The following is a 19218-nucleotide window of genomic DNA, read 5'->3' on the forward strand; positions in this document are numbered from 1 at the left end:
AGAGCCAAAACTCCATAAAATAGGCAAGAGGAGGATGAGGCAGAGGCTGGGCCAGCTCCCCAGGTGTCCAGCACTAATGCCTGATGACTTGTCATCACTAGCAGCATTTGCTCAAAGCAAGCTCCTCGTCAGCAGTGGATCAGGCCCCAGCCTCCCTGAAGCTCAGTCGTGGTTCCCCTCTTAGCAGCCTTCTGCTTCCTTCCAGCCCTGTCTGTGCTCATCTTCATCGCCCTGGCTCTGAATGGCTTTGGTGGGATGTGCATGACTTTTACCTCATTAACAGTAAGTACCATTTAAAAAAAATATATTTATTTGGCTCTGCTGGGTCTTAGTTGTGGCATGTGGGATCTAGTTCCCTGACCAGGAATGGAAACCAGGCCCCCTGCACTGGGAGCATGGAGTCTCAGCCACTGCACTATCAGAGAAGGCCCAGTACCAGTTTTTTTGAGAACATCCCTATTGACATCGGAGAAGGCAATGGCACCCCACTCCAGTACTCTTGCCTGGAAAATCCCATGGATGGAGGAGCTTGGTAGGCTGCAGTCCATGGGGTCGCTAAGTCGGGCACAACTGAGCGACTTCACTTTCACTTTTCACTTTCATGCATTGGAGAAGGAAATGGCAACCCACTCCAGTATTCTTGCCTGGAGAATCCCAGGGACAGAGGAGCCTAGTGGGCTGCCGTCTATGGGGTTGCACAGAGTTGGACACGACTGAAGTGACTTAGCAGCTATAGACATCCCTTTATGGCTCAGATGGTGAAGAATCTGCCTGCAATGCAGGAGACCTGGTTTCGATCCCAGGGTTGGGAAGAGCCCCTGGAGAAGGGCATGGCAACCCACTCCAGTGTTCTTGCCTGGAGAATCCCCAAGGACAGAGGAGCCTGGTGGGCTACAGTCCACAGGGTCACAAAGAGATGGACATGACTGAGCAACGAACACTTTCACTTTCTAGTTCAGTCATCTTTTTGCAAATCTGAGGCAGCTTTTATTGACTCTAATTTGCTTGCCTTCCATTCACCTGCATCTGCTGGAGTATCCCAAGCAGTAAGGGTTGTTGTTGGTGAAGCTGTGGCAACAAAGCCTATTTCTGGCTCCCAAGCTGGGGAAGTCCTGCAGGCTGGACTGGCAGGCAGCAGAGTCAGTCTCAGAGCAGCCTGTCTCCTGCCTCCTGACCTTGACTCAGGCACCAAGGAAGCCAGCTTAGTAGCTGTGTGGAAGAAAAACAACCTGCCACCTACTCTCTTTTCTCATATTTTCTGTGGCAGCTCTTGCTAACAGTGAAACCTCAAAACAGACCTCTCTTGGAATCACCCTGCCCCTAACTGTTGCTTTGTTCAGAACTGAATGAAAAACTCTGGGGAATCACAGAGTCTGCACTTCTGCTTGGTTTTCTTTCTTTCTTTTTTTAAAATAATTTTTATTTATTTATTTTATTTTTGGCTGTGCTGGGTCTTCACTGATACTCGGACTTTTCTCTAGTTGCAGCGGGCCGGGGCTACTCTCTGGTTATGGTGCTTGGGCTTCTCATTGCAGTGGTTTCTCTTGCTGCAGAGCACAGGCTCTAGGTTGCAGAGGCTTCAGTAATTGTGGCGTGTGGACTCTGGTTGCGGCCCCTGGGGCTCTAAGCACAGGCTCAGTAGTTGTGGCACACAGGCCCAGTCACATGTGGGAGTCTTCCCAGATCAGGGGTCGAACCTGTGTCTCCTGCATTGACAGATTCTTTACTCCGGAGCCACCAGCGAAGCCCTGCTTGGTTTTCTAAATGCCAAGGCACAGGGAGCCCTTCTCCCAAGGGAGGGAGATCCTTTCTTGGGATGCTGAGTACTCTCTTATGGTAGCCCCAGGACACCATAGAATGGGCTTCTCTTGGAAGTGAATGAGACTGCATGAAGATCCAGGTTGAAAAAAGTCCAAAAAAAGCCAAAAGAATCTTTCCCCGGAAGGAAGAAGGGAGTTATCTGCAGGTTCACCTGGTCAGGCTGGTGTGCCTTTCAGAGCTGGCCATTGGGAAAGGAGTGAGAATGTGAGGCTTCCCAAGGGATTTCTCTGTCCAACAGGAACGTCTCGCCTGCCTTAGTTTCCCCTCAAGAAGGTTTTTAATGACACAGTGCCTCCCAGCCCTGTTTATCTGCAGTGCATTGGCTTCTGCTTTCTCTTTCCACTAATGAGTCAGGGATCAGGCTGCTGAAGGGCCCTCGTTTAGCTTTGAGGGGGCCCTGGAGCCTTGCTGGTCTTCTTCTAAGGAACTTGAAGAGGTGCTGACATTCCTGTGACCCCTGGCCTGCAGGCTGTGAGCCAGAGGCCTGGTTGGACCCGATTCCTCTTCTCAGCCTTCCTGTGCTTTCTCCATTTATTAACTTTATCCTGGTGGGAAGGGTGAGCTACCAGGGCCTACGTCCGTGGAAATGGAGCAGTCGGTAGAGTCTGTGTTAGGCTGAGAGAGGCACCACCCAGGACCGCATACATGGTGTGCTCCAGAGTGGGGGACTCAAATATCCAGGGTCTCTGGTTGCCTTGCCCTGGTAGTGTGAAGGAGACTGACTTTGTACTCTTTTGTGCATTTTTATTTTTTTTTTAAAATCAGGTAGATGATTTATTTCTTTGGCTGCACCAGGTCTTTGTTGCAGAATATGGGATGTAGTTCCCTGACTAGGAATCAAACCCAGGCCCCCTGCTTTGGGAGCAAGGAGTCTTAGCCATTGGGCCACTAGGGAAGTCCCAACCAGATAGATTTTTTTAAGTGGGTGTATCTCCCTCCCTCTCAAATTCTGGGGTAAGGCACATGTTGAAGCTGTACAGAGTATGTTAGAACTGTCAAATGCACCAATTCCATTCAGCTGTGTCCACTGTGAAGCAGGAGCCCAGTTCTGTTTGTTCTTTGACAGCGTAAACATGACCAACTCTTTCATCAAAATGAAAAATGAAAATCTGGCATCACCCCCATTATTTGAGCCACACTGTGTCTATGTCATGGCAGTTCTGAATTTCAGGATAAAAGAAAGAGATGGTCCTTAAACTTGAGTATATGCTCTGAAATACATAAAGATGCTCTATTGTTATAAGCCTAAAACAGATTAAAAACCTCCTTACCATGAATCCCCGTTAGGGCAGTCTTCAAAATAAGATGGTAGTTGTGGTCCAGAAATCCTGTCAGGGTGGCTAGGAGGGTCATAAGGATTCTTTTTGTTTTCTTCTCTTCTTAATGATTATAAAACAAAAAGGTTTGATTTTAAAAAGTCAACTATTTGAGAAACGTACTATGTGAACTGTAAAATCCTGTAAGCCTAACTTCATCAGTTTAGAATGTAACTCTTTAGTATTAAAAAAGGAATCTAAGTATACTAAAGTTCTTTTCAAAAGAAACACTGTTACAACTTGCCTTTTTCACTTGACAGTGTATCTCTTACCTCTTTTCCTGCCAGTCCTTAGGAATCTACCTTATTATTTTAAACTCTAGAGATTGGCCTCATTATTAGAGAGTTCCATGTGATTCTCTAATATAGATTGCCATGATTTATTTAACCAGTTTCCTGCTAATGGACTTTTGGGTTGGTTTCCAATTTTTCTGATTTATGATTCTGCCAAAGTGAACATCTCTGTACATGTATTTCTATAAAATAAATTCCTGGAAGGATTGCCAGGCCCCAGGATCAGCATGTTTTAAATTTTAATGTAGACTATGGTCTTCCCAAAAGGGTATACACAGATGCTGGCCTTCCAGCATATCTGAGAAGTTTTCTTCCACACCCCTTCCAACACCCTGTCCAGATTCTTGTAAACATTAGCCAATCCAATCTGGTGAAAAATAATATGTTACAATTTATTTATTTATTTTTTTAATATGTTACAATTTAAAATTTCTTTAACTGTTAGTGAGATGGAGCATCTTTCCACCTCTTTTTGATGATAACTTGTATTTCTTCTGGGATTGCTTCTTTGTGTCTTTTGTCTATTTTTCTACAGGGTTGTTTCTCTTGTTTTTTTTTTTTTTTTAATTGTGTTTTGTAAGCCCTCTTTCATACACACACAAAAAATAGTTCTCTATCTGAGTGAACAGTGGTCTTACCCTAAGTTTTTTAGGTCCTTATGAGGTCCATGAAGAAGCTTCAGGAGGGCTGGGCATTTCTTTGAAATTCTCCAAAAGCAAATTGCGTGTGTGTGTGCCCGGGCAGGTGCGTTTTTTTCTAGGGGAGGGTCTGTTGCTTTCATCAGCTTCTAGTAGGTCTGTGTGAAGCTGAACACACTGTAGCAGGAGTGTTTGTCTTAACTCCTTGCTCTCCCACAGGGAGGTAAAGGCTGCACAGGCCAGACAGTGACCAGACAAGAAAACCGTCTGATCATCCCCTGGAGCATTTGGTTAGCAGGCGTCTGTTTTAAGATAGCCTGGTGGCCTGTCCCTCTAAGGCTCCCATTCTTGAGTCTAGAGCAGAGGTCAGCAGACTCCTGCCCCCAGGCCACATCCAGGCCACTGCAGGTTTCTGTGAACACAGGTTTATCGGCACAGAACCGCTCCCATTTGATTCTTTCGTGCTAATGACGGTGGAGTGAGTGACGGTGACAGCCTCACTGCATGGAGACCACATGGTTGCAAAACCTAGAGTTTTTCTGGCCCTTGGCAGAAAAAGTCTGACAGCCTTAGGTCTAGAAGCACAAGAAGCTGCTCAATCATGATTCCCTGTCAGAAGGCAGGGGCTCACCCCCACCCCCAGCCCCAGCTCTAGTTATGTGACCCTCCTCCTCAAGCATTTTTCATGCCGCCGGCTTCCTCCTCTGTGCCCTGGCCCCAGGGACCTCCTTGGGCAGTCCTCTGTCCCACAAGGCTTCAGATAAGGAGCATTTCTAGATCAGACCTCTAGAGGGGACTGAGAAGCAGGTCAGTGAGGGCAGCCTGCGGCTCTTGGGCCATGGTCTTGGGCCGTGGGGGCTTCTGCTGAGCAGAGCTGAATCTAGTCCTGACACAGCCCAAACCTTTTAAAAAGCAGAACTGTTAGGATCGGCTCCCGGAGGTGCCAGACCAGCAGCACAATGGCGCTTTCTGTTTGGGTCTCCTAGCCGTGCTCTCATCTGGGGGACAAAGGAGTCTTCAGGGTCGCCTTTAGGAGCTTCCTAAATCAACAGCTTTGGGACTCAGTGACAACCTAGGAATCCGGGGGGAGGGGGGTTGTGTTGCCAGGGAAACCTTAATTGGGGGACTTTCTGAGTCCCAAGGGGTTGTGGTATAAATAAGGATGACCAGGGACTGTGAACTGCTATCCCCATTGGTGCTAGTGAAGGGGTCCTAACTTCACAGAACACCTTTTCCCCACCAGCCTGTAGACTCCCTTCCAGAGCCAGAGAGGTGTGTGTACCCATGGGTGATCCTGCCCCCATGAGCAGAGGCTGGACCTCCTGCCAGGTGGGCTGGCTTTCCCAGGTCCCTGCCTCCGAGGGTCCTGGGCAGTGCGACACCCTCAGAGGAGGAGGTGCAGGTCACCGGGGGTCAGGGCCCACCCCAAGGTGCCAAGCCTCAGCCTCCTCTTGGCATCTGGACAGCACACTCAGGTCTGTTTGCTCACTGCCTCGCGTTTGTTCAAGTCTTTAACTCGCTTCAGCGGCTGGAGGAAAACAGCGGCCGGCAGCTGGGGTGGCGTCTGGGGGCCACCACCCAACGATCTGGGGCCGCGGTTGCTTAGAGATGGGAGTGGATGCCACCAACATTGTGAACATGTCTTTTCCACTTCATTACTCTGACCCCTGTCAGCGTGGGTGGGACGGGGAGTTCTGAGCTGAAACCCTCCCAGAAAAGTGATTGCAAAGTGCTGCCAGGCTCCTTAATGAAAACATTTCTCTGTGGGCTTTCCCTGTCTGACTCATGGGAGTCTTACTTGGAGCCTGAGGAAGAAATGATCCCACGGGAGTTGAGATCTGAGTTTGAAGAGAACAGAGTAAATGTCCATCTTCGAACACCTGGGAGGAGGGGAGGGAGAGGATTCCAGATATAGCAGTGAAACAGATGGCCCCGTCCAGGGCTGTGTGTGGAGTTTAGCATTCCTGCTCAGGTGACCTGTTTCTATGGCTAGGAGAGGATCCCCACGGCACCCCACGTGCCAGGTAAGCAGGACTCGCCTGCTGCCCCCAGCCAGCTCTGCCTCTGTTTCTGTTGTGTGCTCTGAGAGCCCAAAGCCGTCAGCCCATCACCATTGGCCTGGGAAAAATCCACCCATCAGAGGGTTTCCACCCCGTGAAGTTGCCCCAGCACGTGACTCATTCAGGGGTGGACTGAACGTGTAGTGGGGGCCTCGGAAGGGCTGGACCTGGCTGGAAAAGTGAACTAAGTAGCTGGGGAAGTGGGGCCCCTCCTCCCCACCCCTTCAGCAGTGAAGCGGAAAGGTGACCACAAGGACCTTTACCTGGCAGTGTGTGCTTGGAGCTGCCAGTCGTGAAGGGTTAGAAAAGAGCCCAGCTATGCTGAGTCCACTTGTCCAGACTGGTACCTGGATCCTGGCCTGTTCAGGTTGCATGGGGCTATTGGGTGTGTGCAGCAGCCACTTGAGGACAAGGGTCACCTTTGAAAGGGGCCTGAGGGCCCAAATGCCAGTCCCCCACCCCCACCCTGGATGGCCCGTGGCATCTCCCCAAGAGCCAGGGTGAGCCCCCCTAGCTGGTGGGCTCCGGAGATCACTGATTTGGAAAGCGGGTGCCAGGTGGCTCTTATGTCCCTGCCTGCCAGCAAGCCCCAGGCCTGTCTTGGGGGCTCCTGGGAAGAGAGACATCTTAAAGAGGGTCCTCCGAGGAGGGCCGCCCATCCTCACTGTGCTGGATCCTAGGCTTCTCAGCCAGTAGCCGGCTCCGAGGCCAGCACTCCAGGGGAGGGGCCGTCTGCAGCTGCTGTTTTCCCCTCTGGGAAGGTCACAGAGCCGGGGCCTGTTTACAGTGCAGCCCAGGGGCTGAGCGAATGAGTCACCACCGGCTCGCGCGGGGATGGCATTCCGCGGCCGGCTCGGAGGACGGGTTCTGCCTGGCTGAGCCCACTCCAGCCCCCCTCCTACCCCGGGGCAGCAACAGCATTAATGGCGGCGGTGGTGGGAAGCCCCCCAGAGCCAGGGAGGGGGCCTCCGCACTTCCCCCCACACCCAACCTACGAGAGCAGTTGGGAGCCCAGGGTCAGGAAACCGCCCTGCTGAGTGTTTTCCTCGCATCTGTCTTTGCAGCTCGGCTGCAGCTTCCTACTTGGCAGGAGTCACGGTTCTTCCCCCTCCGCCCGGCCCTCCAGCCGGCACTAGGCACTCTGCTCAGTCCTCAGCCATCATTCACTCCATCACCAGGGCTTCTGAGTGGCCATTATGTGCAGCTGAGGTCGGGCAGAGGCAGAAGGAGGGAGGGAGGAGGGGGATGTGGAGACCAGTGGGGGAGGAGACCCAGACAAGATGAAAGGAGAGTCTGCAGCCAAGGGCAGCCTGACAGTGCTGCCCTGGACTGTGGGGAGGTCGGCCAGGGGAGGTCAGGGAGGGAGGAGGCAGGTAGGCCTCAAAGGAGCTTCGGAAAGGATGTAAGAAATCTCTAATGGGGAGAGCAAACAGAGTGGTTAATAAGGAACAGAGAGAGGTATGAGAGGTAAGGATAATTGCCTTGATCCTCCAAATCAAGTGTGGACCCTTCAGGGGCCGCGTGTGTATTTTCCAGGAGACAGAGTAGCCCAGTGGTTATGCACGTCAACTTGACGTGCTTTGACTTCTAGTTTTGACCCTTACCAGCCTAGGGATCCCTTGACTGTTTTTTTTTAAAGAACTTTTGTATTTTTGGCGGCGCTGGGCCTTCGTTGCTGTGTGCAGGCTTTGTCTAGTTGCGGCGCGCGGGGCCCACGCTTGCAGTGGCTTCTTCTGTCATGGAACATGGTCTCTAGGACAGGGCTCAGTCGTTGGGGCACACACAGGCTTAGTCGCCCCACAGCATGTGGGATCTTCCTGAATCAGGGATCGAACCCTTGTACAGCGCTGCATTGGCAGGCAGACTCACCAGGGAAGTCCCCTTGACTTTTCTAATCCTAAAGTCTTGGAACCATTAAGTGAGGGTAATGAGTGACGCTTTCTTGGTAAGGATGTTATGAGGGTTTTTAGGATAATAATAGTTTCTGTTATAATAACAATGCTACTATATTATTTAATATATTAACATAACCGTGTATGCTGTCATATATTATAACTTAATAATAAGGAAAAATCCTCTGATCAAGCTGCTCCTGGGCAAATGGGAGAAATTTCCTCTAGCAGGCATGACAGCTTTGGGAGGAAGGGAAGGAAGTGGCTTAAAGGATAAAACACAATTAGTGTTAACATTTGAAAAATAATTAGTGCCCCCAGGGTAAACTTCACTCCGCCTGTGTTTGCTGTTTTGTGACCACACACTGACCACTGCCAGGATGTTTATGCTTTAGCTTTCACTGGTCAAGGTCATCCTTGACACTGTTTTCAGAGAAATTTCATCTGACACAAATGTTGTTTAGTCTCTAAGTCATGTCCGATTCTTTTGCAACCCCGTTGACTGCAGCCTGCCAGGCTTCTCTGTTCATGGGACTTCCCAAGCAAGAATACTGAAGTGGGTTTGCCATTGCCTTCTCCAGGGGATCACAAAGAGTCGGACACGACTGAGCTACTAGCTACTACTGAAAGCTGAAATACTTTCAGCTACTACGAAAAGCTGAAATACTTTGACTACCCGTTTGAACACAGTAGTGGCTCAGTCCGACTCTTTGCAACCCCATGGACTATAGCCTATCAGGCTCCTCCGTCCATGGGATTTTCCAGGCAAGAGTGCTGGAGTGGATTAGCAATTTCCTTCTCCAGGGGATCTTCCTGACCCAGGAATTGAACCCACGTCTCCTGCATTGCGGGCAGACGCTTTACCATCTGAGCCACCAGGGAAATCCACTTAGATTGGTCAGAAAAACCCTACCATCAACTATGATATTAAAGGACAAACTGGGAAAACATACCTAACGGTAGGAACAAACTAGGAAGGTCTTTAATATATAAAGAGCCTATACCAAATTAATATGAATGAATTAACATTTTCTTAGGAAGAAAGGACAAATGAGGAATGTAACTGATTTTAAAAACTGTAGAAAAAAATGTTCAAAGTCATTAGCAATCAGTAAATGTAAGTTTTTTCAATTCCAATTGGTGTAAGTTTTTTGGAAGGTAGTTTGTCACAGAGTATCACAAAAAAACTTAAAAACGTGGATTCCCTTTTGCCAAATGATTCTACTTTGGGGAATTTTTACCTTAAGGAAATAATAGCTATTTGCGTATGTGTTTATCTTCAAGCATGTCCATTAAAAAATGTTATTTATGATAAAAATTGAAAAGGATCTGAGAACATCAGAGAAATGGTTGCGTAAATTATAGACCATTCAGAAAAGGAAATACGAGACAGGTGTTACAAATTATGTTGAAGATGAATACAGGAATAAATCAGGAAGTATTTATAATATACAAAATAAAAAAAGAGGAAGTTTTTAAAATAATATGTAGTATCTGATTCCAGTTTGGTTAAAACTTATAGGTATTTATAGGAAAATAATTGAAGGCAATTACATCAAAATGATAATGTGGCTATATCAGGGGAATTCTTTTTTCCCCAAGGGGAATTTTTATTTCATTTTTTATGTGTACTTTGTTCTAGATATTTTACAATGAACATGCGTTGCTTTCCTAACCAGCAAAAAATAACTGTAAGGTAAAGGATAAGATGTACACATTCCTGAGGAGTCTGTATAGTGTGGTTTGCCCTGAGGCTCTGTATACCCTGGGAGTGTATACCACATGCTTACCAAAAGAACATATTAAGGAGGGGGAGGATTTTCAGGGTGTTGTAAAGAATGTTCCAGGCAGGGAGAGGCAGAGAAGCCAGGAGGGCAGCTGGGAGGCTACTGGCCTTGTCCAGACATGAGGGTGAGGATCTCATCCAGGGTCAGATGGAAAGTCAGAACCCTCTCCCAGCTTCCTATTCTTGCCCGTCCCAGATGCAGTCTGGGGAGCAGACTCCGGGAAATGAGGTCAGAGTTGCCCACTAGCCCCAAGCTCTGTGGTTTTGTTGGCCTCTAGCTTGGGTTAGGGTAGAAGAAAAAGGGCTGGTAAGCAAGCTGTCTGCTTTTCAGAAGTATCCCCTTGCCCTGTCAAAAAGTTGGGAACACTCTTTGCACCCAAAGGTGACTACCATGGCAGAAGCGTTTCCTGGCTTGACTGTGCTGAGTGGCTTTTGTCTTCCATCTGCTTTTCTGATTGGGTTCTAAGCCCTCTTTTTTGTTGTTGCTGTTGTTTGTGCTTTGTTTCTTTGGCCGTACTGCCCTGCATGTGGGATCTTAATTCCCCTATCAGGGATCAAACCCATGCCCCCTGCATTGAAAGCACAGAGTCTTAACCACTGGACTGACAGGGAAATCCCTCTAAGCCATCTTTGATCCCTTCTTTCTTCACATGCCTTCCAGGCTGAAACAGTTTCCTTCTTCCATACAAGCAAAGCTAATCTTTGGATTCTCCCTGGGGCAGATATGGGCCTGGAGATGCCTGAAGCTGCCTTGGTGGAATAGCCAGTGAGGCACAGCCGAAATACGTGAGCCCAGGATCTGAGGGGTATCCTCTGAACCGCAGCATACCTGGGAGGCAGGTGTGCACAGTGAAATTGGGTGCCTTTCAGGCTCACCTAGGTGTGCTTGGGTGGCCATGAGCATGTCACCTTTCCTCTGTCTCCTGCTGGGGAAGTTTCCACATGCTCCTTGTCTCCCTCCGACCCTCTCTGAGAAGCCTGAGTGCGCAGAGGGGGCTGGAAGAAGAACTCTGTGTGTGTGGCGAAGCTGTTGAGGCACCCTGGCCTGATGCCACAAGATGGCTTTGTTGGCCACACACTATGGATTTATTCATGTTCCTTTTTAATCCTGGGATCCCAAAACATCTCAAGTCTCTTATTCATGTTTTTTTTTTCTTTAACAATGACACTGAGACATAATCTACATACCATACAATTCACCTAAACTATATAAGTCAATGGATTTTAGTGTATTTATAGAGTTACATGGTCATCAGCAGAATTAATCATATCACCCCAATCACAATTCTGGACCATTAGCATTTCCTCCCTGTCCCTCCCAGGTTCTTCTACCCCAGCCCTAGACAGCCCCTCTAGTCTCTGTCTCTAGGGATTTGCCTGTTCCGGACATTTCACATGAATGGAATCATACAGTTATGTGGTCTTCTGTGACTGGTGTCTTTCACTCGGCATAATTTTGCAGAGTTGATTCGTGTTGTAACATGTATCAGCTCTTCATTCCTTTCTGTGGCTGTGTAATATTCCCTTGTGTGCATATCCCACAGTTTGCTTATCTAGTCATCCATTGATGGGCGTGAAGGTTGTTCCCACTTTTTGTATATTATAAAGAATGCTGCTGTAAACACTCATGTACCTACATGTTTTTGTGTGAACATACGTTTGTATTCGTCTTATGTATATACCTAGGAGTGAAATGTCTGGGTCACATGGTAGCTTTGTGTTTAAATGAGGAGCTTCCAGACTGTTTTGCAAAGTGACTGCACCATTTTCGGTTCTCACCAGTCGGGTAGGAGGGTTCCAACTACTCTATATCAGCACCAGCATTTGTTGTGTTCTATTTTCTTTTTAAAAAAATTATTATTATAGCCACTTAGCATGCACAGTGGGTAGGAAGCAGCAGCTCATTGTGGTTTGATTTGCATTTCCCTATGACTAATGATACTGAGTTATCTTTTCATAACGGTATTGGCTATTTGTGTATCTTCTTTGGAGAAACGTCTATTCAGAAATGTCTGTTTGCCCATTTTAAAAATGATTATTTTTTTTATTATTACTGAGTTGTCAGAGTTATTTATATATTGCAGATAGGAGTGCCCTATCCAATACATGATTCATAAAAATTTTCTCTCTTCGTCTCATCATATTTTCATTTTCTTGATGGTGTCCTTTGAAGCACAAACATTTTTCACTTGTATGATGTCCCTTTTTCATTTTTAATTGTGGTCAAAACAGGCAGAAATGATGAGGGGCAGGTAGGTAAATACATTCACACTGCTTGTGTTCAGCAAACGGATTAACTTGCAGGCAGCCATCACGTGGTGCATTTTGATAAAACCCCAAAACGATTCCAGACATCTTGGCAGAGGGAGACGTAGTTTAGGTCCATATAAGCAGCCTGAGTTCAATAAAACAGGTTCGCAGATCCAGAGAGCGAGTCTCAATGCCAGGGACTGTGTGGGTGCGGATGGAGAACCTTCAGAGCAAGTGATGTGAGCTCTCCTGAGGTTAGCGAGCGCACGGAAGGCTGCAGTTAGGGGAGGATGCGCTTCACCCCATGCCAGTCTGAATCCACGACCTCGTTGTCATAGTTTACCATGCCTGAATTTGTATGGAATCCACTGAGGGTTTTAGCTTCGCAGTCATGTCGAATGGGCCCAAAACAAGCTCCTGTGAGATGGGAAGAGTGGCCTCATGGGGAAGAAAGCCTGAGCTTTTCTTGCCATTGATCTTTCCAGGTGGGAAGAGAAAGCCCTCCTTGAACCTAGAAAATGAGAAGCAGGACTCCCAGGCCAGCCTCCTCATCTACCCCAGAGACTGTAGAATTCTGATTGGCACCTTCCAGAGACGTACTCTTCTCAAAATCAAAAGCAGCTTTTGCTGACATCTGGTCGTTCTGGAATACTGATATTTTTATTTATAAAATTAGGCTTGCATCCTCAAATAGATTCTTATTTTTAACAGACTTGTTCCCTTTGAGGGTTGCCTTACTCACTGGCATCTCCTTGTAACCCTGCAGAGACCGAAGGCCCTAGCCTATGCCAGAGCAGAGAGGAGGGTCGCTTGCCAGCCAGGAAGTCCTGTCTGCACGTGCAGAGTCTGAATTCTGCATTACTCTCCGCTTCTTCCTTTATCACCCTCAGTCCGGGAAGAAAAAACGTGCAATTAGCAGTGATTATCCCTGGACTGATGCCTCGTGAATTACACAGGGAGGAGAGCAGATAAGACGAGGTGCCCGAGGATGCCGTCATGCTCTCTTCCCTTCCTCCTTCATCCTCCCTGTCTGTCCCTCTTTCAGCAGAAGTTTGCCTTGCTTCTTGTCTTTCAGCTACCCAACATGTTTGGTGACCTTCGGTCCACATTTATTGCCCTGATGATTGGATCCTATGCCTCCTCGGCGGTCACCTTCCCAGGAGTCAAGGTGAGAGTGTGTGCTGGTGTCTGAGCAGAGGCCTCTCCCGAGACTCCTTCTGCCCTCCCCGAAGAGGGAAGTCACTGGGGCCTGCCCTTCCCCCCACCCGCCCCTGGGAGGATGCACCTGGGCACCTCTGGGAGTAAGAAAAGAGACCTGCTGGGCAGGGGTGGGGTGGGGTGGGGTGGGGTGGGGTGGGGTGGAGGCGTGAGAGTGGGGATGGTGAAGTCAAGCATATCTCTGCAGGGTGTGACTGCAGGCTGCCTTTGCATTTCAGGGCTGGGGGGAAAGAGAGGGAGTGAGAGAATGTCCCCCATCCTGAATCCAGCTCCAGTCCCCTCTTCCTCCCCCCCCACCCCTCCCCCAGGTCTGTTGTCATTGGGCTGTTGCTCCCTACTGCCAGAGCGCTGCTCACAGCCAAGTTGGTTCAGCTGTTTCCCTCCCAGGCAGGATTCTGAGCCCGTGGAAGTCACACGGGGTCAGGATGAAGCAAGCACCTCACTGCTCATCGGTCTTGGTTCCTGCTCTAAATCCTGTTGTTCCTGAAAGGGCTTCAGAACCAGCTTTTCTCTGCGGTGGCCCCAGCTCCAATAAATCCCCTTTACTGAGGTCCCAGGGGAAGAGGCCGCAGAGCAGGAGGAGGAGTCATAGACAACGGGCCAGCCACCTGGGCATTGAGCTGTCCGGAGAAGCTAGGGCCACGGTCCCTGGATGTTAGGAATCCTCAAGTTCCTGGAGTGTGGAGGAGCCCTCAGGTTCCTCCTCCTTGTCTCAGTGTCCGACTGCTGGTCCCCTCCCTGGGGAGCTGGGCAGCTGTCTGCCACTGCCCTGGGGACCCTTGGGCTGGAAATAAATGGCAAAATTGGCAATAACAGTCTGGCAGGCTTCCCACCAACCAGGCCCTGTACTGGGCCCTCTACTGGGGTCACACCCGCTGAACCGCACCTCAACACCAAGAAGGTACATGCCAGTGTCACACCCATTTCACAGAAGAGCAAAGTGAGACATTCAACTGTTCATTCCTCGAGTATTTTTTTGGCACCTACCATGTATACACTTCAAGGTGCTAGAGAAACATCAGTGGACAAGTCTAGGGATTCCTATCTTCAGAGAGCTGGACTAATGATGGATGAGGAAATGAATCATAAGTCAAAAAATCTCAGCCAGGGCTGTTCACTGTGAGCCGGTGCTATGATGGGCAGCTGGGGGAGGCCTCTCCAAGGAGGTGATGTTTGGTCCAAGCTGCAGGCGTTTGGTCCAAACTGCAGGCATTTGGTCCAGGGCGAGCAGAGATGATTGAAATGCCTGGTGCCTGGTGACCAAACATCCAGCCTGAGGGGCCATGTCCCCACCTCAAAGCTCAGCACAGGCAGACCAGGACTGCCGGGTGCCCCCTGCCCACTCCGGCTTTTCTCTGCTAAGTCTGCCCCACCCTGACTCCGACCCCTGTCCCCTTGCGCCTCTCAGGTCATCTATGACTTTGGTGCCTCCTTCATTGTTATCCTCGTGGTCTGGGCTGGCTGCTCCGGGCTGGTTTTCCTCAACTGCTTCTTTAATTGGCCCTTGGAGCCCTTCCCGGGGCCAGAGGACATGGACTACACGTAAGTGGACCTGCAGTCTGCCCCCACTCCCACACCGGCCAGGGGCGTGGGCAGCGTGCCAGACACTCTCCTGTGGCCTCCAGGGTGAAGATCAAGTTCAGCTGGCTGGGCTTCGACCACAAGATCACAGGGAAGCAGTTCTACAAGCAGGTGACCACAGTGGGGCGCCGCCTCAGCGTGGGCAGCTCCACGCGGAGCGCCAAGGAGCAGGCGGTCCTGCAGGAGGGCCACAAGCTATGCCTGTCCACCGTCGACCTGGAGGTCAAGTGCCAGCCTGATGCCACAGGTACCCACCCGCATGTGGCCCCTCACCTCCCAAGCCTGCCCTGAGCCATCAACAGCCCAGTGACAAGGAGGGGGCATCCAGTCCAGATGGGGACCCCGATGGGGTCCAGCACCCCCTGAGGGCTCTGTGGGTACCACCTCCCTTCATCCCCACATCATCCCGCAAGGTCAGGCAGTACCACCCACCCTGCCTTATAGACTAAGCTCAGAGAGGGTGAGGTTCACCCAGCTTGTTTTGTACAGCTGGGTGACCCCACTCCTGCACCCAGCCGTCTACCTCATCTGGTGTGCGGTGACGGGGGCCTCCCGGCCCCACATGTGCCCTGGATGGTAGGTGGGCCGTGGGCCACCTGGTTCTCCCTGAGCCCCCGGTTCTCCCCGCAGCGGCCCCCTCGTTCATGCACAGCGTGTTCAGCCCCATCCTGCTGCTCAGCCTGGTCACCATGTGTGTCACACAGCTGCGCCTCATCTTCTACATGGGCGCCATGAACAACATCCTCCAGTTCCTGGTCAGCGGCGACCAGGCCGTAGGTAGGTGGCTTCCAAGCCCTGGGGCACTGCCCACGCACGGTGGTCACTTCTGGTCGCCTGAGGTCAAGTCCACCACCTGGCCAGCCGGAGGGTGTGGGGCTAGGCTGGGTCAGCGGGGCGGTGAGATGGCAGAATCCAAGGGCCTGATGGTGCGTCAGAGCCATTTCATCACAGCCGGGCCCAACTGTTCTTTCTCGTCCCCGCCAGAGTTTCCCGGTTTAGGAGGGAGGAGAGGACTGAAATAACTGTGTGTTTGGGGTGTGGGGTGTGTTTTTCGTTGCCTGAGGGGGACGGTTGACGTGTGTGTTTATAAGAGAAGACGCTGCACAGAACACTGTACTCCACCTGAGAGCTTGTTGAAAGACAATCCGTCAAACCTAGCGCCAAGAATCCTCTGGGAAACCGCAGGGGTAGCATGTGGAGAGGCTGGGGTGGGGGCCGGGCCACTGCGGCTGAACACGGGGTCTCCTGGGAGCTGTGTCCTGAACTGGGAAGCGAGGCCAGGTGGAGCCTTCTTCCTCTTATGTGATCCGGTCCGGGCTTGTTACTTCTGGTAAACAGAACTGATAACCCACCTGCCCACTTTTCCAAAAGAACACACAAGCTGATTAGAGGTTTTGATTCTGCAAAGAAAGTCCGTACTTCCTCAGGGCCTGAGCTGAGTCAGCTTTAGTCATCCGAAATCAGGACAAACACATTGGGTAAATCCTTTTTATTGGCAGTCTCATTGGTGTGCAGCTTTTGGAGTTGGTTTAATTGTTTTTCTCCACGGGAAGATATGCCAGGCAATGTAAGGGTTTTAGTTGTTGTTGTTGTTGTTGTTTTTCTTTCTAAATTTATTCTTGGCTGCACTGGGACTCCGTTGCTGTGTGAGGGTTTTTCTCTAGCTGCGGCCAGCGGTGGCTCCTCTTCCCTGCAGTGCGGGAGCTTCTCACTGTGGTGGTTTCTCTTGCTGTGGAGCATGGCCTCTAGAGCGCAGACTCCATGGTTGTGGCACATGGACTTCATTGCCCTGTGGCATGTGGAATCTTCCCTGGCCAGGGTTCAAACCCTTTTGCCCTGCGTTGGCAGACGGATTCATTACCACTGAACCACCAGGGAAGTCCTGTATGTTTTTAAAGAGGATAAGAAACTCAGCTATAAGAAAAGGGGAAGGAGACTAATGGACACACACAATGCAGGCTCTATTCTGAAAATGGGTGTTCGGATGTGAAGCAACATGGAAAAACCCCATTATGTGCCCTTGCAGAAATTCACAGCAAACACGAAGATGGGGGAGAAAAATAACCTGTTTAGCTTCATTTCATTCAATGATATTCCCCTAAATTTCAACCGCAGGAACCCTTTTATTACGTAACATTCATTAAAATCTGTCCACCGTACTTTGGGGAGAGCTGATCTAGCCTGTCTAAAGGCCCTTTATTACATACCCTGAGGCCCAGACAGGCAGAGACCCTGATGAGTATAGAGAAAAGGCCCTTACTGGCCCTTGGAAGGCAAATCTCCCTGCTGCTGCTGAGTCATGGCCTTCTCTTTTGCTTTCTCTGAGAAATCTTTTGCTGCCCAAGAGGCATTTTTTTTCCCCCTTCTGTTTCCCTCTTTCACAAGTCAGTTTTAAGAAGTAGAGGAAGTTGGGCCAGGAAATTCGGTCCACAGCTGACAGGGCATTGGTTTTCCCCATCCTGCTCCTCTGAGCACTTGTGCCTGAGAGCTCACACACACACACATACACACACACGCACACATGGACATCTGGACGTCAGGATCAGGCGGCTGGCAGCACTGGCTGGTCAGACACTCAGGCTGGGTGTGGGGTGGATTCTTGGCCACTTCCCCATCATGGTCCCCCCACAAGTGCCACAGGCCTGATTCACAGCCCGTCTGTGATGAGGCCCCAGCCGCACATGACCGAGGCCCCAGCAGGCAGGAAACCGTCATCAGATACCCGTGCGGGGCACTCTGAGAGTCAGGGCTCCGTGGGAAGTGATGTGGGTGCTGGGCCCAGAGCGGGCCACCCCACAGCCCTCTCTCTGTAACAGCCTTTGACATTTCTGCTGCTAACCCCACTCCTCTCTGCTTTGCCACTTTTGCTGTCTCGGTGCAGTGATGGCTACCGGTAAGTCCGTGGGGTCTGGGGGGGGAGGGGGTCGTCAGGGAACACAGGACGTCCGCTCCTGGCCAGAGCCTGCCCAACTGAGAAGCACCTGTCCTTGAACTCCAGACGGCCCCCTGCACTCTGCACGTCCCCCTCAGCCAGAACTGAAGGGGGGGGCGGGGGGGGCGCAGCCAGCCTTCAGCTTCTGAGAAATCTCATCATGACTTTAAGGCTCTCTAAAGGCCGGAGCCCTTACGTCGGGGCCCCTGTGAGTGGGGCCTTCTCGGTGTGTTTCGAGGGGCAGGACACTGATACACGAGGCTGTGGACACACGAAACCTCGCTCCGTCCTGGGCCTCGGTAATCTTGTGGTTCCCAGAGTCACAGAGACCTCCTGGAGCTCTGGGGAAGGTCACTGTGACGTACTGGACTTTGGTAGCTGTTTCTTGGAAATAGGCGAGAGATTCGGAGGAAAGAGTAGGGTGTCCTGCCCCTTGCTCAGACTTTGATTTCAGAGGTTGTCTCCCATCATGACTCACGGTGATAGGGATTGGGTGGGGGGGGTTCTGGGGGAAAAAAAACCCAGAAGGGCTTGTGGCATCACAGACTCTGCCCAGCCCCCTCCCCAGGCCTCAGCGGGCAGCCCCCCAGCCCCGCTCTGTGACCTGGCCCTTCTGTCTCCTCAGTGAGCCTCTACACCTCCATCTTCGGGGTGCTCCAGCTACTCTGCCTGCTCACCGCCCCCGTCATTGGCTACATCATGGATTGGAGGCTGAAGGAGTGTGAGGATGCCTCCGAGGAGCCCGAGGAGAAAGACGCCAACCCGTGCGTAGGCCGAACCCGTGCCTCCCAGAGGGAGCAGGCGGGTGTTAGGCGGCTCCGGGGTGGATGGGGCAGGTGTAAAGTCAGCAGGAGAGGCGAGAAGGGGCCATGCTCAAAGCCACTCTTGGCCCTCGCTCAGCTCAGCACACATACTGGTCTGTCGCTTCTATCTGGAACAGTCTTTTGTATATAAAAGTTTGGGAAGCGCCAAGCTAGAAGAGAGGAGAGAAAGTAGACTGCTGCTGCGTCGCTTCAGTCATGTCTAACTCTGTGTGACCCCATAGATGGCAGCCCACCAGGCTCCCCCGTCCCTGGGATTCTCTAGGCAAGAACACTGGAGTGGGTTGCCATTTCCTTCTCCAATGCATGAAAGGGAAAAGTGAAAGTGAAGTCGCTCAGTCGTGTCCGACTCTTAGTGACCCCATGGACTGCAGCCCACCAGGCTCCTCCATCCATGGGATTTTCCAGGCAAGAGTACTGGAGTGGGGTGCCATTGTCTTCTCCAAGAAAGCAGACTGCTGCTGCTAAGTCGCTTCAGTCGTGTCCAACTCTGTGCGACCCCATAGACTGCAGCCCACCAGGCTCCCCCGCCCCTGGGATTCTCCAGGCAACAACACTGGAGTGGGTTGCCATTTCCTTCTCCAGAGAAAGCAGACTAGTAACTATCAAA

At 50.8% G+C, this 19218-nt stretch overlaps 1 protein-coding gene across 8 annotated transcripts in view; it reads left to right on the top strand.

Moving 5' to 3' along the window:
* Window positions 1-19218, top strand: part of SLC43A2 (solute carrier family 43 member 2) — a 40095-nt gene that overhangs the window by 12960 nt on the left and 7917 nt on the right. For all 8 annotated transcript variants that reach the window (XM_086359780.1, XM_086359774.1, XM_086359773.1 and 5 more), the window contains 6 exons: window positions 206-282; window positions 13132-13224; window positions 14683-14816; window positions 14900-15102; window positions 15486-15632; window positions 18413-18551. In XM_086359780.1, the coding sequence (XP_086215906.1) occupies window positions 206-282; window positions 13132-13224; window positions 14683-14816; window positions 14900-15102; window positions 15486-15632; window positions 18413-18551 (793 nt within the window). The remainder of the gene's footprint in view (window positions 1-205; window positions 283-13131; window positions 13225-14682; window positions 14817-14899; window positions 15103-15485; window positions 15633-18412; window positions 18552-19218) is intronic.

This window comes from Bos grunniens, chromosome 19 (genome assembly GCF_055505025.1).
Source record: "Bos grunniens cultivar Pamir isolate PY7600 chromosome 19, Bosgru_T2T1.0, whole genome shotgun sequence".
Taxonomy (NCBI): domain Eukaryota; kingdom Metazoa; phylum Chordata; class Mammalia; order Artiodactyla; family Bovidae; genus Bos; species Bos grunniens.